This window comes from Notechis scutatus, chromosome 13 (assembly GCF_049901735.1).
Source record: "Notechis scutatus isolate UNSWTSFEM ecotype Mainland chromosome 13, rNotScu1.2, whole genome shotgun sequence".
Classification (NCBI taxonomy): Eukaryota; Metazoa; Chordata; class Lepidosauria; order Squamata; family Elapidae; genus Notechis; species Notechis scutatus.
The window spans coordinates 12861414-12888341 of NC_142021.1; the positions used below are offsets into that span (position 1 = coordinate 12861414).

The 26928-nt window shown below is 52.2% G+C and overlaps 1 protein-coding gene across 1 annotated transcript in view; it reads left to right on the forward strand.

Moving 5' to 3' along the window:
* The window catches only part of PATZ1 (POZ/BTB and AT hook containing zinc finger 1), a 31337-nt gene extending 10492 nt beyond the window's left edge, over positions 1-20845 (forward strand). The window contains 4 exon segments of the mRNA XM_087943067.1: positions 1506-1577; positions 5850-6021; positions 16196-16333; positions 19237-20845. Coding sequence (XP_087799193.1) covers positions 1506-1577; positions 5850-6021; positions 16196-16333; positions 19237-19655 — 801 coding nt within the window. The 3' untranslated portion in view covers positions 19656-20845.
* Positions 20846-26928: the final 6083 nt, after the last annotated feature.

Below are 26928 nucleotides of genomic sequence, written 5' to 3' on the forward strand. Positions count from 1 at the left end.
ATAGAGAATAGAATAGATTAGAATAGATTAGAATAGAATAGAATAGAGAATAGAATAGAATAGAATAGAATAGAGAATAGAATAGAATAAAATAGAATAGAATAGAATAGAATTCTTTATTGGCCAAGTGTGATGGGATACACAAGGAATTTGTCTTTGTGCATATGCTCTCAGTGTACATAAAAGAAAAAATACATTCATCAAGAGTCAAGAATCATCAGGTACAACACTTAATGACAGCCATAGGGTACAAGAAGCCATCAAATCCTACTAGGAAACAGTCCTATGCTTCTGTTTGCAGCAGAAGAAGCAAGTGTAACAACCTTGCCATAGCTGGTAGCACTAGGTGGGATGGGTCTGGAGGTAGCTGTGTTGGAGAAGATAGCCAGGCCTGGGGAGTCTCACAATGGGGCTGAGAGTTAGGCTGAATGATTGGTTAAAAAAAAACATTTTTCATAGTTATTCTTTTTTTTTTTTTTTTTGCTTCTTTACTAGAATATCTTGTTCTGGTATGTGTAACAAGGTATGCAAACGAGAAAAGAAATAATTTAAGTTTGCTTTTCTCTAAAGAAACAACAAGTACATTAAATTGCAAGTTATACTTTCAACATTGGAAATGCCTCCCGAATTGAAGTTTTTGGTGATCAGTAAGTCTACTAACACGCGATGAATTTATTTATGTCGTATTTTTATGCCCCATTATCGGCCCCTTAGGAAAGAAACATGGCATCATTATTGGGACTCGATTTCCCTCTTCCATCCTCAGGGACCGTCTTGATTTCTGGTAGCCGAATCTGTCCCGCTGCAGTTTGATCCTCTCCGGCCCCATGACTGAAAAGTACAAGCACAGTTTAGGAAAATATGCTTCCTTTAACAAGAGGAGCCGAGATCGAAACAGAGATGCTTCGCGTCTTGCTTTCAATCCGTCTGGCCGTTCCCTTGTTCAGAGGCCAAGCAGTTCCCAGAATTGCTGGCTGTTGTGACTGTTGGGATGAGACTAGGCCAGGGGTCCCCAACCTTGGCCGCTTTAAGACTTGTGGACTTCAACTCCCAGAATTCCTCAGCCAGCAAAGCTGGGAGTTGAAGTCCACAAGCAAAGCTGGCTGAGGAATTCTGGGAGTTGAAGTCCACAAGTCTTAAAGTGGCCAGGGTTGGGGACCCCTGGCCTAGATCACAATCACAACTCAATCCTTCTGTTGACTCGAGAACAGAAGCTTCTTAGGCTGGTTCAGACATTGCAGCAAAACTGCTGATTTGGGGTAAGCCTGTCCAAGGGTGGAAACACCCCCCCCCCCCCAAGTGGCTAGAGAAATGGGTCTTAGCGCAGGAGTTTGCAGTTGGTGGTCATCTCCCTCTCGCTGCCCTCCACGTGCACCTCTTCCCCTTTAGCCAATGGGAAGAGTCTGGAGAGGAGGGCGGGTTGGGAAGACTGATAGTCTTCCCCACTGATGTTGATGTAGGAATTAGTCTTCATTTTCTAATCTTTCTTACTTCCTGCCTATTAGCAGGAAAATTCCAGCTTCCAGGGGATAAACTCAGAGACCTCTACATCCATAGAACAGTTGAAACTTCAAGAGGTATTTCTTAAACACTGTTTATTGTTTCAATAAAAACACACTTCTCTTTGCTTACTATATTTGCCATGCTTCACAGGAAACTACTGGATCTTTTGTTTATTTACCACTGTTGTTAAGAACAGTGGTCTCCTATACTGTTTTACTCTTCTTTAAAAGGCATTTTAACATTTTGTGGTTTATTTTAAATTTTCCAGGTCTTGCTTGATAGCTCACCTCTCTGCCTTTTGGATCTTGTATTTTGGCTTCTCTTAAAATTATTTATATTTTACCTTCCAGTCTCTTAATTTTGACTGGGAATAAGCTGTCATTTGGCATCAAGAGAGATGAGCAAATTAAATGTGGTCTTAAGGACTGGTCACTGGGAATTTCTCTTGAAGGAGACGGGGGAATAAGTTGGTGGGACTTATGCAGACCATCCTGAACCCTCCCGAGATCATGTGGGTCGGGGAGGACTGCTTACAAGTTTAGGACAAGAGTCACCCTGTTAGGGAGATGGGCAGCATATAAATTTAATATATAAATAAATAAAGTGATAGCTTTTCTTCCTTTTACAAGTAGTTCCCAAGATACTCTACTACCATCATTTGATGACTATTACAAGTTAGGACAGCTCTGAAAATAGCCATAGCCCTTAGACTTATACACCGCTTCACAGTGCTTTCCAGCCCTCTCTAAGCGGTTTACAGAGTCAGCCTCTTGCTCCCAACAAGCTGGGTCCTCATTTGACCGACCTTGTAAGGACAGAAGGCTGAGTCATTCTTGAGTCAGTCAGGAATAAACTGCTGGCAGTGGGCAGAGTTAGGAAGGAAGGAAGGCAATAACACTAGCAATAGCCCTTAGACATTTACAGCCCTCTCTAAGCGGTTTACAGAGTCAGCCTCTTGCCCCCAACAATCTGGGTCCTCATTTGACTGACCTCGTAAGGACGGAAGGCTGAGTCAACCTTGAGCCTAGTGATATTTGAACTGCCAAATTGCAGGCAGCCGGCAGGCAGCAGAAGGAGTCTGCAGTACTGCACTGTCACCACTGCACCACCATGGCTCATGGTGACTTATGACCATTCCTCGCACTTACAACTGTTGCATTGTCCCCATGGTCACATGATCATGTCTGTCAATCAGCTTTCATTCCCAATGGCTTCAGGATCCCAGGATCGCCATTTGAGACCTCCCGGTCGGCTTTGACAAGCACAGGGCATAGGGAAGCCGCCAGGAAAGGCCACGAATCATAATCACGTGGTGTCTCGGTTAACATAAGGACTGCAGAAAAAAGTTGTAAAACTGGATGTGGTCATTTGTTGAGCGCACCATTTAGCAATTAATTTTACCATTCCGATTGTGGTCGTTCGTTGAGGATTTCCCGTATGGCCATGATGATAGCTATAATGGAGCTCTGCGATGTGTAACTGATGTATAGCTTTTTTTAATGGCCTGGTAACTTTCCACTGCAGTCATAAAAATTGCCTTTTATTTTTCATGGGTGACCTTGCTGGGCGTGGGGATCGATCGCGGTGAGGAGGAACAGCTTTCACATGCAAATCAAGAGAGATGCTTTGGAGTGGAACACCCCTATGCCCCCCCCCCAAAAAAAACATATTTTCTTCTTCAGATCCAAAGGGATCCACTCCCAGCGATCATGAAATGGCCCTGTCAGTCTGTGCTCCATTCAGAATCCAAGAAAGAAATACTTAGACTCCATAGATTAGAGCAGGGGTCCCCAACCGCCGGTCCGCAGACCGATACCGGTCCACGGAACAACTCTTACCGGGCCGCTGGTTGCTGGGCGCCGCCATCTTTTTTGGTAAAAAGTGCTTCCGGTGAGCTTTTCCGGTAGAAAGCTCACGAAGCACTTTTTCATCAAAAAGATGGCGGCGCTAGCTCGGTGAGCTTTTCCGGTAGAAAGCCATTTCTACCCGAAAAAGCTCACCGAGGAGCGCCGCCATCTTTTTGACGAAAAAGTGCTTCCGGTGAAGTCAAAAAAAGATGGCGGCGCCCAGTTGATGCCGGTACCGGGCCGTGGCGCCCAGCTGATGCCAGTACCGGGCCGCGGCGTCCAAAAGGTTGGGGATCCCTGGATTAGAGGAAAGAAATCTTTTACTGAAAATTGAAGTGGTAGCTTCAGGTAGAATTCTGAATCTAAGAAATTAGGCGCGCAGATCACATATACAAAGGGATGGAATTGTTCCCACCCCCCAAAGTTCAGAAGATTCTTCCAATTAAAAGTTCTGGATATGGTCATGTGGGCATCTTCAGGTGGTGATGAGGCCTCTGTCCGTTGACCTTGGCATATTTTGATAAAGATTCGCAGCTGCGCAGAGAAAAGGAGTACTAAGCAAGGAATAGAAACTTAAGAGCAGGAATTTATACTCCCCCCACTCCTCATTTATACAACACAAGAATGTAACACCTCCAGCTCTCTTCCCAGACGTAACCCCTCCCCCCGTTACTTATGGCAGCCAAAAGATGCAAAGCAGTAGAAAAGATCTTGAAGGCTGACAGGCCCTTTTAATGGGACTGCAGACCCCTCGGGATTCTTCCTGCGGTCTCTGCTTTCGGTTCCTCCTGGTGTTTTCTCCCGTGTGCTCTTTGGCTCAGTCTTCACTTCGCTTACCTGAAAAGGAGGCCACCTTTTGGCTGTCATCGTTTGAAATCCCAGAATCTTTTCCTCGTCCAACCTTAGCAATCCAGGTTGCACCCAGTTGTGTTGCAGACATGAATGCTATTAAACACACCTCGGTTCTCCAGGAGCAGGTCAGCACCCTCAGCTGAGCATCAGAAGATCCCAGGGGATCCCTTGGATGCCCGGCTACCAGGCTCAGGTGCACAGCCCTTCCCTTTTTTTGTCCTACCCTCGTGTGCCACAACTTGGGCATGGCTGGCAGTGCAGCTTCTCCAGGGGCAGAATTATTTGCCCGACAAATACCCCTAAGAGTTCTGGGAGGTGTTTTGTCATCCAGAGAGGAGAGGAGCCCGGGCGGAGAGGCTTGCTTCCCAGCTCGTCCTGCGGCTCCTCCAAGAACCCCTTGGATTGTTGAGGCCACCCCAACAGTCCTGAGCGAGTGCAAAGGGATTGCCACTGTGGCCACCCAATTTGGGACACGTTGGCATCAAGATGTTAGGTTGTCCTCTCCCTCAAGTACTGTAAAGGCACCACTGTTGTTTTCTTGGCAACTTTGTGGAAGAAATCAAGAAAAAGAAGGCCGCTGTGTGCCCGTGGGAAAATGGTTTGGTGATGTTTCCTTCACAGCCATTTGCTTCTTGGCTTCCCTAGCTGGATCTTTCCTCTCTGAAGAGAAAAAGACAAAGAAAGCAGACCACGGAGTGACAGTCTCTCGCGCTAGGGAGGAGCCCTCTCCGATGGGGCTTCAGTTGGGTCAGCCGTGATGCAGCCGGATCTCAGTGCAAGGGGCTCAGACTTGGTTCTTCTGGCTTAGGGCAGTCCTGGTCCCGAGCAATTGAATGGGGGGGGGGGGCAGGTCTGTGAACTTAGACCTGCAGCCCCCTAGTGTTCTGACCAAGGCTTCCAAGACCGTAATTAAGCACACGCTTAGTCCAAACAACTCTCTTTTTATTTCAGTGCTGGGAATTATGTTCATTCCCAGCCTGTAATGAGTCCCAAACAGTCCCTCGAGATAAGCACCCACTTTTCTCACCTTTGAATTGCTGCCAACAACAAAAGTGCCAAATGAACTATAAAAAAATCAACCGAAGTACAAAGTCCACCCAGAGCTTCAAGGTTTAATCCAAACAGAGCAAATGACTTTGCTTCCTGCAAAGGTTTCTCTACCTTTGCCTGTCCTTTATACCTTATGGGAGGGGCCAGTCACCTCCCAGCCTTACTCCCGAGTTGCCCCTTTTGTTTCGCCTTCTAGCAGCTCTGCGCACACGTGCACTGGGAACAGGCTCCCCTGGGTCCTCTGCCTTGCTGATGCCAGACTCTGGAGGCTCCAAAGGCAGCACCCCACTCCCAGATGGTCCTGGTCCCATCTCTGCATCGGATGGAGGACCCTCGTCCGAGTCCTCTTCAGGCTCCCGGACTGGTCCTTGTTCTTCCCCACTATCCAATTCCGCTGCCCGTCTGCACAGGATGCCGGTGAACCACAACACCTAGGCAGATGGGGCAGAAACTGGGCTATAGTTTGGGTTTTGGGCATTACACCCGTGGCCTTGTGGGGCTATAGCTAAGGGGGAATTGCGGGCTCTGTGGTCAGGCAACCCCACCTCGCCCTTTTCTGCCCCTGCCTGGCTAATGTCCCTTTGTTGCTGTCCACAGACCTGCAATGCTTCCTTTGCCACCCGGGACCGGCTGCGCTCCCACCTGGCTTGCCACGAAGACAAAGTTCCGTGCCAAGTCTGCGGGAAGTACCTGCGGGCCGCGTACATGGCGGATCATTTGAAGAAACACAGTGAAGGACCAAGCAACTTCTGCACCATCTGCAACAGAGGTAATGGGTCTCCTGCAGCCGGTGGGCTAAGCGGGTGGGAGGGTGGCTTGACTGAAGCCGATTGATGTCTCTGGGAGGAGGAGGAGGAGGAGGAGGAGGAGGAGGAGGAGGAGGAGGAGGAGGAGGAAAGCAACTCTTTCATTCGACAGAAGGATGTTCCCCTTGAGCTTGTTGTTGACTTTCAGGCACAAAAGACCCCCAGACCCTCTTCCATTGCTGCAGCCCTGGTGCTTCTGGACATTCATTCAGGCCTTCCAGGCACCAACATTAAGCTCTGGGCACAGAGCAGGGGCTACCTGTGCATGGACCGGCTACCCCAGGGCCCCGCCTTGCTCTCTGAGCCACCTCAAAGGAGGAGGTCCTGGGCAAGGGGCAGGAACCCAGGGCTCTTCCAGGGGCTTCTCCCAGAGTGCAGCATTTCCAAGAAGGCGGAGGAGGGTGGGGTGGGGTGGGCAGGGCAAGCCAGCGTGCATTGTCCTCCCTCCGCCATGGACGGCTGCTCCTCTCTGCGAGGCGTCTCTTTCTCTCTCTCAGGCACTCAGAACAGCCTCGCTGAGCCTGGAAGAACCTTTCCTGTGGCAGCCTCAGGGCCGTGACCTACGTTTCCAAACATGCGGTGGGGTTGGCTCTGCTCTCTGGTTCGTCCCCACCCGTTTTTTCCCCTCTGTGGGCCTGTGCCAGATTGCAGCCGTAGCCCCAAAAGACACGATCCAGGGCTTAAAGCTGTTTCATTTCTTAGATGGCTCGGTTTATGGATGACTGCAAGGGATATCGGTGGCAAGGCGTCATTTAGACTCCCGGAGGAGCAAAAGGATCTTCCTCTGAGGAACCGGCTGCATTTGGGGGATGGTGGTGCAGGCAAGGAAAAGAGGGACCGGCAGTTTAGTAGATCAGGGGAATGCTCTACACCAGCGGTTCCCAAACTTTTTCGGTCCACTGCCCGCTTGGTGCTACAAAGTCATCCTCGGTGCCCCCCCACCCCCCACAGGGGTGGGATTCAAATTTTGGTGGGTGTGGCCTAATTTGAGGGTGTGGCTTGCTAGTCATGTGACTGGGTGGGTGTGGCTTGCTGGTCATGTGACTGGGTGGGCGTGGCCAGGTGACTGGCAAACCAAATACAAGTGGTCCTCAGTTAATGGCCAGTTGTTGGTAGATAGATAGGTAGGTAGGTAGGCAGGCAGGCAGGCAGACCTTTTGGATGAATGTATGGATAGGTAGGTAGGCAGGCAGGCAAGGAGGCAGGAAGACAGACAGACAGACATTTTGGATGTATGTATGGATAGGTAGGTAGGTAGATAGATAGATCTATATTGGTAGATAGGAAGGTAGGTAGATAGACAGAAAGGCAGGCAGGCAGACAGACAGACCTTTTGGATGGATGGACGGACGGAAGGCAGACAGACAATGCGACAGCGGTAGCCCTTTGGGAAAGCAGTGGCGGTGGCTTTTCCCAACGTGCTGCCACATTCAAGGCACTGGCTCTGGTGCGGTGCAACCGTAAATGGGTGAGCCTGCAGGGCCGGCGCCTCGAACACCCCCTGCCGGCCCCTTGCCTCTTAGCGCCCCCAGGCATCCCACCGCCCCCTTTGGGAACCAGTGCTCTAGACCAGGGGTCCCCAACCACCGGTCCACGGACCGGTACCGGTCCGCGGAACAAGTCCTACCGGGCCACTGGTTGCTGGGCGCCGCCATCTTTTTGATGAAAAGTGCTTCCGGTGAGCTTTTCCGGTAGAAAGCTCACCGGAGCACTTTCATCAAGATGGCGGCTCTGACTTTCGGAAGCTCACGGAAGCACTTTTTCATCAAAAAGATGGCGGCGCAGCCCGTGAGCCGGTAGAAAGCCACGGGCCTTTCATCAAAAGATGGCGGTGCCCAGCTGATGCCAGTACCGGGCCGCGGCGCCCAGCTGATGCCGGTACCGGGCCGCGGCATAAAAAAGGTTGGGGATCACTGCTCTAGACCTAGTATACCAGGAGATTAGCAAATCAGTCAGGAAGTCTCTCATAATTTTCTCCATAATAAAACGGCAGTGTGTGAGTTGGACCATACTACTATGAGATAGACCACCATACTTAATGGATCCCCTTCAGGTGAGGGACACTTGGAGTGGACTTCCCAGGCCCTGTGCTGCTCAACATTTATCTAAGACCTGGATTGGGAGAGTTGAAGGGAAAGTTGCAAAGTTTGCAGATAACACAGAAGGACGGGAAGGATGGCTAAAAGGGATTCATCTTCTTTTCTTTTAATAACCCTGTAATCCCTTGTAGGGTGGAGTCTGGTCAACTGAAAGGAGCTAGCAGAGTGTTTTACTGGCCGGATGCCCTTCCTGTCACCAGTGCGGAGTTTTTTGTCCAGCAGACAAAAATATTCTAGTGTGCCCAGAGAGAGAAATGTCTGCCTCTACCTAGGATCGAACTCACAGCCTCCTGAGGCGAGAGCTCCACCACTAGGCCACCGTACCCCTCCATGGATGAAAGGGATTAAAGAGAACAATACAAAAAGGGCATTCTAGGGTCTAACATGATCCAGCAGTGCTATGCAGATTCTAAAAAAAAGAAGAAGCACGTGGGATGCGTCAATAGGAGCATAGAGTCAAGGTCGTGGGACCTAATTGCTCTCTTCGACCCAGATCCCACTTGAAGAGGTGTGTTCCAGTTCTGGTCACCACGATTGAAAAAGGGCACTGGCAAATTGGATCCAGTTCAAAGGGAGGCTACCAAGATGAGGGAAGGTCTGGAAATCACAAATAACAGATAATCAGAGTTGGAAGGGACCTTGTAGGTCATCTAGTCCAACCCCCCCTACACCATTTCTGACAGATGGCAGTTCAATCTGTTCTTGAAAGTCAATATCTGAAGGCTTGTCACTTAGAGCAGGGGTCCCTCCATGGAGACCTCTGACTTAGAGGAGGGAGTGCATGTTTTTGTCCCAGCAGGTAAGACCAGAACCAGTTTGTTAAAACTACAAGGAAGGAGGTTCAAGTTAGACACTGAGAGACTCTTCCTAAGTGTGCAAACGGTCAGCCAGTGGAACGGATCAAGCGGCGAGTTCTCCACACGGCGGGTCTTCTTCTAGACAGAGGCTGGAGGGTTGCCTGTCAGAGACGACCCTGCATGGAAGCGGAGAGGGTTGCAGCGGAAGAACCAGGGGAAATGAGTGGGGGGGTGGTGGTGGTGCTAAAAGCACAAAGGGAAAAATGAAGGAACCGGGGAAAGTTTTAGCCTTCTGAGGAAACATGCCAGAGAAGGAGAAGGACAGCATTGTACAAAAAAAGAGCAGAGGAGGCCACACCGTATTGTAGAGCAGATGCTGGGGAATTCTGAGAGTTGGGGGTCCACGGAGCCTTACAGTTGCAAACTTTGGAGACAACCCTGTGGCAGAGGACACAGGTTCCTAGTCTGAAATTGCAGGGGATCTCAGCAAGAGCTTCCTAGGTGTAATTTGGGGGGCTGAGGGGGCATTCAGCCCCGGGGCCGAGAGCCACTGCTCTGAGTGAGGCTGGGCATCCCTTGACTTAAGAGGCACCTCCTGGTTGGATGCATTGTTGTTTGCTCATGACTGTCCAGTATTTGAGGTTAACTTGCAGGCAGCAGGATGGAAGCCCACCTGGAGAGAAGGGAGGACGCCCACCTGGGGCTGAAGCTGAGAAGGGAGGAAACGGCAGCTGAAACGGGGTGGGAAAAGCTGCCTGGAGACAGGGAGGCAGGGTAGGTTGCTTGGTGGACATCCAGACAGCACGCATCGGTCGCTTTCGATCTGCCCAGCCTCTTGCCCCTCTGGTTTTCTGGTTGAGGAAGGTTGAGGCTTGTTCTTCTGGGTGCCCCCTTGACTGCCCTACCAGCTTGGCCCCCCTCCTATGGGCCAAACACCCCAAGGGACCCTGCAGAGTCACTTAGGTTGAGGAACAGGGCTCCTTCTGCACCGCAACTCCAGGCCTTCGGTCCTCCTTGGACTCCAGCTCTACTCTAGGCGTTGCACCCCTGGTCACCCCCTATTTCCCTCTGCTGTGCCTCTCCCAGGACCCACGCAGAGGGGTTGGCATCCCCTGCCACTCGGTTGGGACTGGACCAGTCCAAAGAATGCCAAGTCCCCAGTCCAGCTTCCTCCAGCTGCTGTTCGACGTTTCAGCCGGAGGGCTACTGAAGGTCACCGAGTTCCTGCTTCTGGTTCCCAACCTGCATATGGGGCTTGGCTGACGCTGGCAGCTCACAGAGAAGGTCACTTCAGCCTGGCACTGCACTTTGCCCGCGAGGAGGGCTGTGCCAGCACACACACACACCTCCAGGACTGTCCCCCCTTAATTGAGATAAAACAGCCTCTGGTGCTGGAGCTGCTGAGAGAGAGAGAGAGAGAGACGTGCAAGGACCCCAGAAGGATAGACACAGATTAACAGAGTTGGAAGGGACCTTGTAGTCCAACCCCCTGCCCAGCAGACCTACGTCATATCTGACCAATGGCAGTCCAGTCTCTTCTTGAAAGCTTCCAGGGATGAAGCTCCCACAACTTCTGAAGGCAACTTCTGTTCCATCGGTTGATGGTTCTCACTGTCAGAAAATTCCTCCTTATTTCCAGGTTGAATCTCTCCTTGTTCAGTTCCCATCCATTATTATTCCTTGTCTGGCCTTCAGGTGCCTTGTAGAACAGCTTGAGCCCTTCCTCCTCTCTGTGGCAGCCCCACAAATATTGGAAGACTGCTCTCCGGCCTCCCCTGGTCCTTCTCTTCCCTAGACTCGCCAGGCCCGGTTCCTGTAGCCGTTCTTCATATGTTTCATCCTCCAGTCCCCTCATCCTCCTGGTTGCTCTTCTCTGCACTCTTTCTAGAGTCTCAACCTCTTTTTAATAGTGTGGAGACCAAAACTGGACGCAGGATTCTAGGTGTGGTCTTAGATAGGAAGGAGGGCTGCTGCAGCAGGGACAGGTGCCTTTCTCCTCATGGGGGGGGGGCTTTAAAGCTTCTTCCAGCTGCCCCCCGAGGATAAGGTGGTCCCAGCAGGCTGTGGGGGCAAAAGGGGGTCCCTGCACACAGCAACCCCTGCCCCCTCTCAGGAAGTCCTCCTCTGCAACTGCCACGGCTGCCTCGGTCCCTCGTTCATTCCCACTTGGCAGCTGCTCTCTCTCCATTGGGCCCAACTTCGGTTCTGACCTTCAGTCAGGAGCCGTTCCTTCGTTCCGGGCTGATCTTCTCTTCTTTCTCCAGAATGCAAAGTCTTTAGAAACCCAGAATGTTCCGTTTCCTTTTTATGCATCTTCAGACAGGCCACCTAAATCTGATCAACCCACTACTCGTTATTTGCTTCCATTTGGGGGTGGGTTTTTGGGGGGGCAAACATTCATTTCTTGAAGACAATCCGCCTCTGATTTTACTCCCGTTCTAGTCTTACTCCTTGCACATTTGTTGAACCATTTGCAAAGCATTGTCTTTATGCTTACACTCAAACATCTTTGTCCCTTCTACAAACAACCTTCAGCTCCTTGTCCCATAATCCAAAGCCTTTTCCACGTGATCACGTGCTATTTCAGAGTCACCCTTTAAACAACAAACTTCCTCACGTCCAAGCATCTTATTCTATTTATTTACTTATGAAATTTATTTTGCCACCCATCTCGTCTCCAACAACTCCCATACGTTGCTGAATGAACACTCAAGAGCAGAAGCCATGCCCCGCATGGAGCCACTCGGCATCAGTCTTAGGCTCCTGGTAGAGAGAATGAAGGCCTTGTGCCATTTTGTGCCATGGAGTCCAGGTCTCCCTCTATAGACACGGGAACCTGAATTCTCCAAGAGGACCCCAAAGTTCCAGAGGCGGCTGGTAGGGCTGGTGTGTTCCTCTTGACCTTCCTACCAGGAGGCCCTTGACGTGAGTCGGTTGGAAGACGGGCCATTCTCCCAGACCGGGGCAAACCTTACCTGGCCCACTTAAGCAGGACAAGGCTGTGGGCCTCCCAACCTCTGTCTTATCTTTCTCCTTGGAGCTTCACACAATTCTCCCCTTCCCTCCGTAGCAACAGCACTTTTGCATCGTGGCTTCACCTCTTTGAGCTTGCTGGTTTGCAAGCCAAGGTTAAAGCTTAATCCTGCTGCTGTTGACCTTAAGGAGTAACGTGGAAGGAAACCAGGTTAGGCGACGGAACTGCAGTTCTCTGAGAGGGCAACCGAGGTTGCTTTAAAAGGAGAGTGGGACACATGATTGGTGACCGGGTTCTCCAGTTTATATCTCTTTCCCCCTTTCAACAGCCAAAAACACTTCCCTGTCATTGATCCATTCCATCTTGATCCATACACACACAAAATACATCTTGATACATACACGCACCATTCCAGCATATAGGGCAGGAGGGATCTCCAACCTCAGGAACTTTTAAGACTTGTGGACTTCAACTCCCAGAATTCCCCAGCCAGCATAGCTGGCTGGGGAATTCTGGGAGTTGAAAACCACAAACTTTAAAAAGTTGCCAAGGTTGAAGAGCCCCGGCATAGGACAGCCTCCTTCCGGTTGTCAAGCCCAGACGTAGCCTTCACGGGCCCTTGAGGCAAGATACGGCTTGCTCCATAGGCCAACCTCCTTCGTGTATTCACACTTCTCCACGGATAACGTCCACGGCTGCAGATGTTCTGCTAGGAAGCCCTGCTTGCCTCTCTCCCACCTTCATTCCGAAGCCATTTCACTCCTGTCTGAATTGCTCCACCTCTTTCTAAGGGTGGGACTCTTGCCCAGTTTCCACATTCATGGCCTTCACCTGGCACCCTTATCGAACAGGCCACAGGGATAATCCGGAGTCTCCATGGGCCCAAATCAGTGGTGATACGCTGCCAGTTCGTACCGGTTCTAGTGATCTGGTTGTGCAGGTCAGCAGTCGGCCCCCACCTTTCCTGTCCTATATTTCCTTTGTTTGTAGCTCAGCTGATAGGCGCGGCTCAGTAGAACGGATTGCCACATCTCAGCTGTTTTACTTACCAGCACTGAGCTGACTGACGCCCCCTCCCCATTTTCCTCTGCTGCGATCCTCTTTCGGCTGGCATCTCTTTAGCACCATTTTTCTATGTCGCCTTCAAAGTCCAGCTAATCCTCAACTTGCTACGATTGGTTTAGTGACTGTTCGAACTTATATGCTGCCCCTGAAAAAAGTCACTTGTGCCTGGATTTCACACTTAGGACCCCTGCAGTGGCCCCAGGGGTCACGTGGTCAAGATTCAGTTGCTTGGCAACTTGCATTCACTTATGACAGCTGCACTGTATCTGTGATGACCCAAAGGGGCGTGGCACAAAAGCAACAAAGTCCTAAAAGTAGGTAAAGTCCCTTTAATTCCTCCAACTTGGTCCCCAATGTCCAGTGATCATCAGCTGGAGAAAAAAAAACTCTCCCAAGAATAGTTTTTAAAGGGAAGAAATTCAGTCAGAACCCAAAGTACATATAAATTATAAATAAAAAAATAAAATAAATAAAAACCACCAACCACCTGCAGCAATTAACAAGGCAGGGCAGGATAAGGAATTGCAGACTTCCAAATATAATGAAACACACACAGTTGGGAGGAGGCCAGAACCCAGATAAGACTTGACAAACCAAGATAATTCAGACTTTGCTTCCAGCAAGGTGCTGTGAGCAAACACTCTTTTTAAATCCTGTTTTCCCAGCTGCAGCTAATGAAGGAAATCAGGGCCCTTTCCTCCCCCGTAAGCCACTCAACTCATGTTGCTCCCTTCTCCGTTCCTCCCTGCATGCCCTAGGATGAAGAGGGGGTGGGCCTGGATCTTCTTCTGAATTCCTTCTTCCTTGCTCTACCTCTCCCCTGCTCAGCCCAGCTGGACTTTGCCCTTCTCCAGTTTCCTCCCCAGCCACACTCCCACTCCCTGTCAGCTGCTCGACCTCCCCTCAGAATCAGATTCCCACAGGGGCATGACACTATCCTTCCTGGCCGGCTTCCAACAAGCAAAGTCAATGGGAGAAGTTAGATTCACTTAACAACTGCAGTGATTCGCTTAGTAACTGGCAAGGATAGTCGTAAAACAACCACTTCGCTTAGCAATGGAACGGCCGTTGTGGCCGTACTGCCTGTGAAGGTAAATTCCAAGTCAGTTTCTCAAGAGGATCCAGCCCAACCCAGAGTTTGTGTAATCGTCCCAGCCAAGGGGAGCCTTGGCAGACCTATTCCGTCCTACGCCCCTGAAACTGCGGCCGCCTGGAGACTTCCTGGGCAACCCCAGCTTTTCAGAGCCAGAAATCAGGGTAGAAACACTCTCTGATTTAACCTGGAAGCTCTGGGGCTGGTTTGGAGGTTTCTGGTGCCTCGAAAATTTTACAACAGTCACTCTATCCAAAGTAACATTAGGTGGTTTTCTCTCTTAGCAAAACAAGAGGAACTCTCTTTTTTCTTCTTGGTCTTCTAAATGTAGGGCTAGGCCTGGTTTTCTCCACTAACGAAAAATTTAAACATGAAGACATGAGAATGGCATGTCTTGAGCTTCTTGCCTTAGGGGAGAGGTCTCCAAACTGGGCGACTTTAAGACTTGTGGACTTCAACTTCAACTATGCTGGCTGGAGAATTCTGGGAGTTGAAGTCCACAAGTCTTAAAACCGCCCAGTTTGGGGACGCCTGGTTTAGGGTTTGGCTTTGCTGGCTGGGGAATTCTGGGAATTGAAGTCCACCCATCTTAAAGCTGCCAAAGTTGAGGAGGTTACCAAGGTTGAGAAATAGGGCTTCAAGGGGTGGGAGGACCTGTGTCTTGTCCCTCTACTTAAGGGTCTCAGGTGCTGGCCTAGAGAAGAGACTCCCTGGAAGGGCAGGAAATGCGAGCAAGACGTCCTCAGAGACCCTGCTGAGCTCAGGAGGTCAGCAGGAGAGAGAGGCTTCTGTTTTCAAAGGCCACCTGGCTCTTCCTGGGGGGTTCGACCAACAGCCATGTGGAGAAGGAGGGTTCGTGTCCTCCGCAGAGTCTTCCAGGTCTCATCCCTGCCAGGCCTCACCTGAGACTCCTGGTGCCTCAGGAGTGGCAGCTTTGCTGGTGGGGAGTTCTGGAAAGGTTCTCCTGTTCTGCCTGGTGGTGCTCAAGTTAGCAGACCTCCCTTCTCCTTGGTCTTGATGTGTTCAGACAAAGTTTCTCACTTCGGCCTGTTCCGGACAGCCAACCAGACAGCTATTAGGTTCCTCCCAGAGCAGAGCAGACTTGAGTGCGCAAAGGTATTCCTGGTGTGCGATTTTTCTGGAAGGGACACGGGCCATGAATGGATTCCAAAAGTCCTGCCGTGTCTCGCTGCAGCATCCGCTGGGCCTGGAAGCTTCCCCTCATCTCCCTGAGCTTGGCTGTTTCCTTGCAGCGACTTGCTTAACAACAACTGGGGCAAAAACGATGGTAAAATCAGGCAAAACTCACTTAACAGCTGCTTTGCTTAGCTATGGAAATTTTGGGCTCCCTTGTGATCATAAGTCGTAATGAAAGTAACACCATCAGTGCTAGTGCTAACCTGGATGGTGTTACCTAGTTGGTGTCAGGATTCCGGCAGTTACTCCAATTAAATCATGAGCCTCGAGCCACACTCCCAAAACTAAAAAAGTTTTCCTTGAAGGTAACATTCTACGTCTGGCATTTGCCTGGGCGTAGCCAACTCTGAGACACGTAATTCACTGTCACCCTTGATCCTGCTTCCCCACCCCCCACCCCTCTGGGTGTATCATCCAATGAAACACATCCATAGCCAAGAGTCGTCAACCATGCTCTCCAATTAGATTTTTGCGTGGCAGAAGCTTCAGTCATCTAATCAGTGTTTAAAGAAAATATGAATGGAATGTACTTTCGATTCCACACTGCTGCCTGCTCTTTGGAACTCCCTGCCCCCCCTTCTTTCTTTGTCAACTATAAAACATGCATACAAAATGTTTTATGAGTTGACAGTTGGGTCATACAATGGTCTGCAGGGAAACAACCAAGCCCAGAAAGCACCAAGGATCCTCATTCCAGCCCGGAGCTACGAATATTCTCCTTTGTTGGCTCCATCCTTCCTGGGCAGTTTCCCCGCAACGGAGGGGCACAAAGGAGAGGCACCCTCTGCAGGCTGCTGCCTCTTCCGAGACCCGCCGCGCCAGTCCTGGGAGCGGCCAGAGAGGTCCGAGGGTGGACAGGCAGAGGCGCGTCGGTGCTGGTGGCAGGATCTCATCTCCTTTTGTCTTGTTTAGGTTTCTCCTCTGCCTCCTACTTAAAGGTCCATGTTAAAACCCACCACGGTGTTCCCCTTCCCCAGGTCTCCAGGCACCCGGAGCCCATTCCGAATGGGGGAGCGGCGTTCCACAGCGTCAGGACCTATGGCATCAAAGGCAAGCGACCCCTCCCCCGATCTCGGCGTAGGACTCTGGTGGGGGCGGCGGCAAATGGGCGGCCAGGGGCCCGTCCCGTGGCCGAGGACAGGACCGAGCGAAGGACTTAGGGAGCAAGGGATGGCTGTGCCCAGGCCGTCCAGGGCACCCACCGGCTCTGGGAAGGGAGGCCCCCGCTGGGATTCTGCTGTCTCGGGAGGGGGGAGGGGGGGACGGTTCCTGCCCTCCCTGTCATGCTGAAGAGACACAGATCAGCTCTTCCCTCTTCCACCCAGGGCATCCCTGGCCCCTCTAGCATTGTGCTCCATTGTGTTCAGTGTTCGTTGCATGGGAGAGCAGTTTTGAAGCATGTGTTCCGGTGAGGTCCTCCTGACCCTCAAACGAGCGTTTTCCTCACCATTTTCCCGACAAGGGTGTCCACCCCCCACCACTCCCGCCCCTATCCCAGCCTGGCGGCCCAGGACCTCCTGGAGAAAGTGCATTTTCTGCATAGGTCCCCTGGAGCCTCCACGGCCTCCGGCTGACCTCTTGGTGTCCACATCAGTGCTGCAGCCAAGGAAGCTCTGGCTGCCCCTGGATGGGGGAGAGGGGCTCGATTCTCCCTCCTCTCCCTCCGATCGGGCAGGGAAACCCGGGAGCCCTCGGGGCAGAAGGCCGGGGTGGGCAGGCTGCTCACGGGGAGGACTGCTTGGTGGCCCCCAGACGGGTGTTCAGCCCTGGGTGTCGGGGAAGCGGTGGGGGCTCCGGTTGACCTCATGCGGGTGGGCAGGGAGGCTGCAGGCCCTGCAGTCAAAGGCAGCCTTGTGCCCAGGGGGAGTGGGCCCAGGGTCCTGGCTCCTGAAGCCCGAGAAGGCCGTTGCGTGGTGCTGGGAGTGGCCACCACCAGAGTTTCCAGGCTTCTGTTCCTAGGGGGAGAGTGGCCCTTCCTCACCCCCCACCCCTTTGTCGTGCTTGAATCGAGCCCTTTCTGTGGGTTTATTGGGGGGGGGGAACCTGGTTTTTGCTTGCTGAGGAAAGGAAATTAGAAATTGTTGCTAGAGGGGCGTTCTTCTCCACTCCTTGTCCTCTTCTGTGCCGCCTCAGCTGCCTCCCCATGCCCCCCTGTAGAGCAGGGCTCTAAGTCACCTGTGGCCGCCATGGCATCGCTGCCCATCGGCCCCACCGGTTTTGAGGTTGCTTTCTGGTTCAAGCCAAAAACGGGACTTGATCGATCGTGTTGCGAGCTTCCGTTCGGGTGTGGTGTTTTTCCTCGGGGTGCAAAAAATGTGCTCCCAGGACAGCTCAGGCCTGCTGGGGCCAGACTTGCAGGGGCCCCCGCCCTCTGCCCCCCTCCCTCCCCCATGTGTGGGGCATGGCAACGCAGGGTAGCCGCTTCCCAGTTGGGCCCTGCTCCTTCCAAGTGGCAAACCCCAAAAGCCACTGTTCACACAAGACAGACACTGCTGCGTTCACACGTCCCATGCCGTACCCGAAGAAATGGACTTCAGGAGGCTTCACTGCACGGCCTGATCCATCCCACCTATGAAAACGGTGGCTGGGATCCCAAACAGAGGGAAAAAAACCCTGAGCCCAAACGGCTGAGTGGGGGGAGCCCAACTTGGGAGGCAGTTAGAAGCAGGAAGGGCCGTTGCCTATTTTACGGGTTACAGAGATGGGAGAGTGGGTCAGGGTGGGCTGGATTTAAATCAAGTTGATTTAAATCGCTAGTAAAAAGGCTGGATTCAAATCAATTCGATTTAAATCAGGGGTGTCCAACCTTGGCAACTTTAAGACTTGTGGACTTCAACTCCCAGAATTCCTCAGCCAGCAAAGCTGGCTGAGGAATTCTGGGAGTTGAAGTCCACAAGTCTTAAAAGTTGCCAAGGTTGGATACCCCTGATTTAAATAATAATTTTTAAAGGGCAACTGTCATCTCTGCCCCGCAGCATCTCCTCCTCTGACCTGCTGTTGTGACTCATTGACAGTCCCAGTATTGCAAAACATACAGCCTCGTGCTACGTAACTAAGCTCCATTTCATGATGAATAAACTAAATGATTAATGTATCTTAAACAGAAAACTATCTCTAGGTAGATTTTTACTCCAAAAGCATTTTATTAAAATAAATTTGATTTAAAAAAAAAATCAAATTTAAATAAAAATCCTTATTTTTTAAAAAAAACAACAACCCATTTTTAATCCACCCTGGATAGAAGTGGGCAGAGCCTGGAGGGGTGCATCTCTCGGTGTGCCTGCCTTCCAGCCAGAGGAACCGCTGAGCCTTTGGGGTCTGCAGGCCACTTTCCTTGCCGTCAGATTCTCACAGACGGCTTCTCCTCACCGTTTGGCCTGCAGGACGCTGCACTTCTCTATTGTGAAGTGGGGGTGGGGGCTGTCCCTTGTTTTCCGTTGCACTTTCACACCAAGGTGGACCCACCCTCCTTGCCCATAAAGGTGCCAGCAGCTGCAGTGGATAAGTCCAGGGGGCGAGGCTTTCGCAAAGCGATTGGAACCTGGGCGTTTTGTTGCACGTTGATGACGTTGCCATCTCGAAAGGCGATTAGCCCAGGTTTGGAATCTGCCCTGGACTTGAATCGGGCCAATTTAGCTAAGAGCCCCTTGGGGCCATTGTGGCCTGTGTCCCTCTTTAAGATTGTCAAGTTGTGGATTTCACCTGCCGGAATTCCCCAACCGTCCTTGCTGTCTGGGGGATTCTGAGTGTTGAAGCTCGTGAGACTCAAAAGTTGCCAAGGTTCAAAAGTTCCTGGGCTCATGCTTTGGGCTACTCAAGGGAGAGCTGTGCGGCCGCACTTCTCAGCTAGACTACCCCCTCCCTGCCTGGGATAGAAGAAATAGGAGGGGCGTCCCTGGGAGACGGGTGGCCCCTGTCGGATTTGAAAACCGCCATTTTCTTTCTCTTCCTAGAAGGCCAGAAATGCTCACATTCGGACCAGATTGAGAGCTCAGATTCCTACGGAGACCTCTCGGACGCCAGCGACCTCAAGACGCCTGAGAAACAGAACGCCAACGGTTCCTTCTCCTGTGACATGGTGGTCACCAAAAACAAATTGGAGTCAGAGGGGGACAAGAAGTACCCCTGCCCCGAATGTGGCAGCTTTTTCAGATCCAAGTCCTATCTCAACAAACACATACAGAAAGTTCATGTCCGCTCCTTGGGGGCCCCCTTAGGGGACTTGGCCTCCGCCTTGGGGTCCCCTTTCTCCCCCCAACAGAACATGTCTCTCCTGGAATCCTTTGGGTTTCAGATCGTGCAGTCCGCATTTGCCTCGTCTCTGGTGGATCCAGAAGCCGACCAGCAAGCGATGGGGCCAGACGCAAAGTGAGGCGGCCTCGGCTCTCAAGAAGCAGCAGTCAGTTTTTTATTTTCTAGGCTGTGAGGTGCCAGGTGCAGTTTTAGAGTGGGGAGAGGTTGACTTAAATTCCCTTGAGGTGCCCACCCTTCCTCCTCTTTCTTTTCTTTCCAAAACCTTCCCCGGATGGAGACAAGGTTCCCGCTAACGCTCTGCAGAGTCCCCTTCACGAGGGTGGACGTTTAGGGGGCCGGGGATCTTGAGCAGAAGGCTAGCAGAGACCCCTGTGAACAAGAAAGATGCCCCCAAAGCTGGATCCAGAATTTGGAGATGCCCCGCTTCAGCTGGCCAAAGAGCCCAGCGCTCGCTCCTCTGCCCTTCGGCCTTTCTCTCTGCTCAGGATTCCCACGTTGGCCATCTCTTCTGCTCAGCCACGTGTCCCCCGTGGCACCCGGTAGGGAGCGTGGCTGTTTCCTTGGAAAGGAAAATTCACGGGAGGCGTAGATTCTCAAAGCCAGCCACGGTTTTCCTTTCAAAGAAGACAGGGCAGTTGTCAAGAAGCAGAGAGATGCCACCAAGAGGAGATGCCACCAGACATCCCAAGCTGACCAGAAGGCTGCCCGAGATCCCCCCGAGGGCATAGCAGCGGTTTCCTGGAGGACCTTGTGCAGGGACACCTCACTTGTGTGGTTGGCTTGTTTTTCTGATCCTCAACACATGGCCATTGGTTCCCCCCTTCTCTCTCTCTCTCTCTCTCTCTTTCTCTCTCTCTTTCTCTCTCTCCTATAATTATGGTTATTATTATTATTACATTTATGATTTTAGGACCTGTTGTAGTGATTTGCTACTGAGATGCCTTCCAAGGCAATTATACTGAGAGCTCTTAAAGCAGCAGTCATTTAGGGTAGGATTATTTTTTTTTAGATGTATCATAATTAAAACCTTGCCTAGTTGATTGTTTTTAAGTCTACGGGATAATATAGTTATGCAAAGTGAAAGAAAGTTGGGGGTGGGAGAAATAAGCTTAAATTTAAAAGAAGGTAAGAGAGCACCCTTGGTTGGTTGATGCATAAAGACCTCCAGAAGTTTTAACAGTTTCAATTAGAAGATAATGTTTTTTTGTACCACCAACCTCCCGTGCAAATAAATAGAGAGTTCACCGAGTGATTTCAAAGCAGAAAATAATTATTGGATTGGACTGCATTAAAGAAGTTAGAATGTTACTTTATAAACTTCCATTTGTCTTTTTAAAAAAATAATAATTTATTTTTATTTGTTTGGCGCAGGGATTGAAAAGTGTTTCTGTGCTTTGATGGCAGAAGAGAGATTGTTCTGGTGGGAAGATGCCATTTCTGACTGCCACCTTGGGGGAGGGGGTGCATCCTCCCTCTATGGCAGCGGTCACCAACTCACAGCCCTCACTGGTGGTCCGTGCGAAAATTTTGGTGATCCGCAGATAAATGCCACCCCCAAAGCAATTAATCCAGGCTGCTCAGGAACACAAGGCTGCGCCACCCACACGGCCCGTGGGAACACAAGGCTTGCATCGCTTGCGTTGCGAACCACACAAGGTAGTGAGGGGAGGTGGGAAAAGGGCAGAGTGGGGGAACTTGCCCCAACTCGCCCCACGCGCCTTGCCTGGCCACCCGGCCGCTTTTCACTTCTGCTTTTGGCTGCACACAAGGAAAGCAGCAAAAGTTTTCCTTTCTCTCCCCCGAACTCCACCAGAAATGAGTCTTTGGGAACCTCAAGGCCTCCGGCTCAGAAGAGGCTGCGCTGGCACAACAAGTCTCACAAAGACTCATTTCTGGTGGAGTTTGGGGAAGAGAAAGAAAGACTTCTGCTGCTTCTGCTGTTTTCCTTGCATGAAGCTAAAAGTCTCTCTCTCTCTCCCCTCCCCCCGGAGCTGGAGATGGTATCCTGTGATCCCAGACAAAGAATGATCGATCGGTAGGAAAACGGGGTGGGGAATTTTCCTGCAGACTTTTTGGGATTTTCCCAGGGTCTCTGGTCTTAAAACAATGAGTTTGGTAGTCCCTGAGGTCCAAAAGGTTGGCGACCCCCTGCTCTATGCTTGCCTTCGTCTCTGGGAACTTAAGCCGCCTTAGGTCAGACTAAAGGCCCAATTGCCCCCTTCCCCCATTGCTTCATGCCATTGGTCTGTGATTCCACAGGGATATATGCAGCCCTCAAGAATGTGCGGATGTGACGCTTCTCTCTGGTTGCCCCAGAGAGCCCAGTCACCAACAATGGGGCCACCTTCTTTTAAAAATAACTTAGTTGTCCTCTCTGCAGTTCCATTGCCTAACTGGGTTTCCTTCCAAGTCATTCGTCGAGGTCAACAGCAGCAGGATTCAGCTTTAATCGCAGCTTGCAAACCTCCTTCCAATCACACCTAGAGGTGACACCACCATGCCACTGTACTAGTGCAGGGAAGGAGAGATAAGATTTGCTCTGGGCTGGGGGCCAAGGGCCTCCTGGTGGGAGGGAGCCTAGTGAGACTCAGGATCTCGTTCACCCCCTCCTGGCTGAGGAACTCTGGGAATTGAACTCCACAAGTCTTAAAGTGTCCAAGGTTGGAGACCTCTGTTCCAGAAGACCGTCATGGAGTCCCCGTTATGGTGGTCCAGGTTACTGCTGGTTTTCCCTCACTGCGTGTGAAATGAAAGGTGCGGGAGCGATCCCGGCTTTTGTTTGGTGTGTGGCACTGCACCACCTTGGCTCAGGCGACTTTCAGAGGAGAGCAGGCTGCCCAAGTGCAGGAGAGAGTTTGGAGTCCAGGCAGAGCGCAGGAGGCTGGGGGAACTGGCAGCTGCTTCTCCTTCTCTTCCAGATGCCCAGGCACCGTCTCTGGAGGGCTGCAGTGGCATCTGTAACCCTCCGAATGCCAATGGGGTTGCCCAGCCCGTTTGCTGCGCCATCTTTGGCACGTCTCCCAGAAAGGTAAATCCTGCAAAATTAAGAGAGTCCCTTTTTTATACCAAGCCATAAACTAGCTAGCCACCTTTGACTATGTTATGGGAAACCATGGTTAAGTTGACCTTGGGCGAGTCTGCTGTGCAAATGGAGTTTCTGTGATTTACTCCAAGATAAACTGCATCATATTTACAGCCACGGATGAGCAGTTTGGCGGAGAATGGATTGTGGGTGGGTGTGGGTGTGTCCCCGTCCACAACTCTGCAGGGCATCGCTTGGAGAAGGCTGCCCAGGAAGGCTGAAATGCAAGTTTTCTGGGACCAACAGCAATTTAGCAATTTAGCCACTGGATTTCCAAGTTAGTGGAGATCCTCCATTTGGATCCTAAGAGACTAGATTAAACAAGGTGCAGCAGTTGGGTGCATACGACGAGGCCAAAGGTATGGTGCTTGAGCATGTTTGTGAGCCCATTCAGAGGGTCCAGAACGTGTGGGCTGCCACAGGTCGAGGAGCAGCACAAGGGGATGATGAGGTGATGCAGGGTGTGTTTGATGTTCTCCCTCCAAGGACGTCCTTTGGAGATGGCATGTCAAGCATGGAGCTCTGAAGGAAACATGGAGCCGGGGCAGGGAAGTGAAGGCCAGAAAATGCACAACAAGTGAACGTGCGGATGTGACGCTTCTCCTTTTCATGAGTTTGTAGAACTTTCTGAAAACAGCAAAGCCACAACTTGAGAGGCCATCTGCTTTTGGCCTCTGGATGGTCTCACCTTCGCTGCTGCTTAGCGTAGTTGCCAACAAATTCATTTCTACAGATGCAAAAATAGAGAGAGAGGGAATACAGACACACACCTTTATTGTGCATCCCCTTGTATGCTGCCTCAAAGGATTCCAGGCTGCTTGCAGGGCACAAAAACACCGCTGCATAGACCCGCAATTCATCCCATTGCCATCCTTCACAAGAGCTGCCTCCTGTTACGCCCCCACCCCAGCTCTGGAAGAACAGACTCCCACCCAGCCAGCATTATCTGAGTGGGGGGAGGGGAGAGTTTGGAGTAGATGCGCCGAAGGTAGCAAGCAGCTGATCCATCAGTTCCCTGGACTGAGCCCAGGAGCCAACCAGCAACTGGAGCATCTCCCACAGGGTTGGTGCCCTTCTGCTGTGCCAACTTCCATCTGTTGGCAAGCAGGCTGAATGCTTTATACACACACACAAACACACACACACGTTTCTGAACCTTCTTCCAGGGCAGCCCTGTGAAGAGCAAATTGTGGTAGTCCTACTCAACAGCTTGTGCGTCTGTTTCTTCTTGGGTAGCATCATCCCACCCAGAGCTATAGATGGGGGGGGGAGCACTTGCAGACTCCTCCATCAAGGCTTCTGGTGATCCTGATAGGGTGTATTGCAAGCCCATCCATTCCCATGACCTTCAGGCCCAGGGGCTTGTTCGGGTGAATAAAATCTGATGAGCAACTGAAGTGCTTTCCATTTTAACTTCAGAATCTAACAGCCCAAGGAAGCTTCCGCTAAACAATGTAAATTTATCACAAGCTACAGCCAAATGAAGCAGGATATGCAGAATTCGTTCTGTGATGCTTTGACAGCAGAAGCCGTCCCAGCCCAGATGAGGCAATTTTAGAACTCTCTGTGTGTGTGTGTGTGTGTGTGAGAGAGAGAGAGAGAGAGAGAAGATTAGTGATATTGAAATCCAGAAGAGGCAGGCATTCAATGCTTCCTTTAGGCCCCAAAGTTACACAATCCTAGCTAAATCAAAAGGAAAAATGGCCAAGGTCTCTTCCCGCCCCTGGGAGAAGGGAGGAGACCATAATGGGGGCGGGAGGCTAGGCTATTCTTCTATTAGCCCTTCCTTAACCAGGTTAAAGAATCTGGTCAGAAAAGGCCTCTGCGGAAACTACAGCCGCTGTTGGAAGCAAAAGGAGCGCCCCCCCCCCACCTATTTCTTTGGGGAAACTGATGAAACCGGCTGCAAGAGAGGGTTTTAAGCGGGGGGGGAGCCATTCCACCCTCCACAGCTGGCATTGTGTCCCCAAGGCCTCCTTGATGGGCTCAGGGTGGTCAGCAGCCCCCAAATCCAGCTTGATCCCTCCTCCGCAGGAAAAAAGGTACAAGCGATGCCACCCACATTCCCATTTGGGAAATTCTTTCCAGAGTTCATTCTGGAGACGGGTCTCCCCGCAAACCCGATCCTTGCAATTGGGGCTGGGGGTGCGGCAACCTTCAAATCCCAGGGAGAGGGAGTGGGGAGCACAAGCCAGGTGTGTTGGAAAGCAGGGCTCTCCCATCTTGGCCCCTTTAAGACTTGGGGACTTCAACTCCCAGAATTCTCCAGCCAGCTTTGCTGGGAGTTGAAGTCCCCAAGCCTTAAAGGGGCCAAGATGGTGAGCCCTGTTGCTCAAACAGGGCTCTCCAACCTTGGCAACTTTAAGACTTGTGGACTTCAACTCCCAGAGTTCCTCAGCCAGCAAAGCTGGCTGAGGAACTCTGGGAATTGAAGTCCACAAGTCTTAAAGTTGCCAAGGTCGGAGAGCCCTGCTTTAAAGGGCCCCCACCTCAAAGGACAGAGGCTGCTAACCGGAGTTTCCCGGACAGCTGAGGCGCGGGAGGTGCCTTGTGCTGGGGAAGCAAAGGAAGGCAACTTTCAGAGTCTCCGTCTGCGGCCTGCCAAATGGAGACCCCGCAGAAGGCCCGGCTGGGCGGATTCTCCACCCAAGGCAGGAGCTGCTGCCCCTCTGGGCGGCAAAGAAGACCCCGGCTTGGGCCTGCGGGGAGGCAGCAGCTGGAGCATCCCCGAGGAGCCCGGCTTCTGAGAGCCAGGTCTGCCAAAGGCGGCTGTCCCCGTCCGTCAGCCCTGCCTGGGGGTCACGGGAGACCCCGAGCCGCGCGGGGACACCCGAGGATGCGGCCGGGGGGGCCTCGATGGGCAACAACGCGAAAGGGGGGCAGCTTTTCGTCGGTCAGGCTTCCCCTCCCCGTAACCCGGAGGTCGGCCTCCTCCTGCTGCCCGCCGACACTCGAACCCAGGCAGGGGAGACGGGAAGCGCCGCTGGCCCTCGCGGCCTGCGGTCCGGCTCCGCTCAGCTCCGGCGTCCTTCGGGTCTGGGCAGCCGCGCGAGTCCGCCTCCCTCATCCCCGTCGCCCCCCGCTTCATGCCGCCGGGTTGCAGGGGAGGGCCCGCCGCCTCCACAAAGGCCGAGCCGCTTCTCTCCTCGGCAGCCCCGCAAGCTGGCAGGGCGCCTCAGGCAGTAGCGGGGGACGGAGAAGGGTCCCCTTGCTCGGGGAGCCGGGCCCTGCGGCGCTTCAACTCCCCGCCCGGACTGCGCCGGATGGCGGGCAACCGAAGCCGCCTCTCCGGGGCACAGCTGGTTGTGCGGGGGCGGGGGCGTCCTAGGCAGGGAGAGCGGCGGGGGAGGGGCAGACCCCGCTTTCCTCCATGTGGGGGATGGGGAGAGGGAAACGCGCTTTGCTCAATCCGCCCCCCCACGCCTCCTCCCTTTCTTGACTGCCGGCCTGGAAGCGGATCTGGACGGCCACGCCTGTGCGAGCAAGTCCGGCCGGGCGCCCCCGGAGCCCCCGCCCCGAAGGAGCCGAGAGCCGGCCAAAGGGAGCCTTCTCGGCTCTTCTCCTGCCGTCCGTTTGCGGGGAGGGGGCTCGGGAGGGGCTCCTGCAGGCATTGGATTTGCTCGTCCAGACCCCTTCAAGAGTGGCGTCGTGCCCCCATCTTTCCCTCCGTGGGTGGGCTGCTGGACACCAGGGGCTTCTCGGGGTGGGGTGGGGGGACGCACAGCCAGAGGCATCCCACCCAGAGCAGCCCTAGGCATATGCTGACGCCACCGCCCCCCCGGAGCTGCAGTGCTTCAAGGGAGGCCCAGCTCTAGCTTGGCCCTGCCCCCCCACCCCAAGGAAATCGGCCACAATTTTACCACTCGGGCGGGGATAAATAGAGTAATATTCAGCAATAGAGTGGTCAATGCCTGGAATACTCTACCCGGCTCTGTAGTTTCTTCCCCAAACCCCAAAAACTTTAACCTTAGACTGTCTACTATTGACCTCACCCCTTTCCTAAGAGGTCTGTAGGGGGCGTGCATAAGCGCACCAATGTGCCTACCGTCCCTGTCCTATTGTTTCTCTTATTCTTCTTTTATTTTTCTTATATGTACCCATTTCATGTATTCACAACTATGTATACACTTATACTTATTATCTTGTAAACAATTGGCAAATCAAATAAATAAAAATAAAGAAAGAAAGAAAGAAAGAAACATCCCCCCCTTTCCCCGTGAAGCGGGGTGGGGGATGCTTTTCAGCCACTCTGTGGGAAAGTGGCACCCCAAAGAATCCTTTCCTCCCCCTCTGCACCCCCAGACACGTG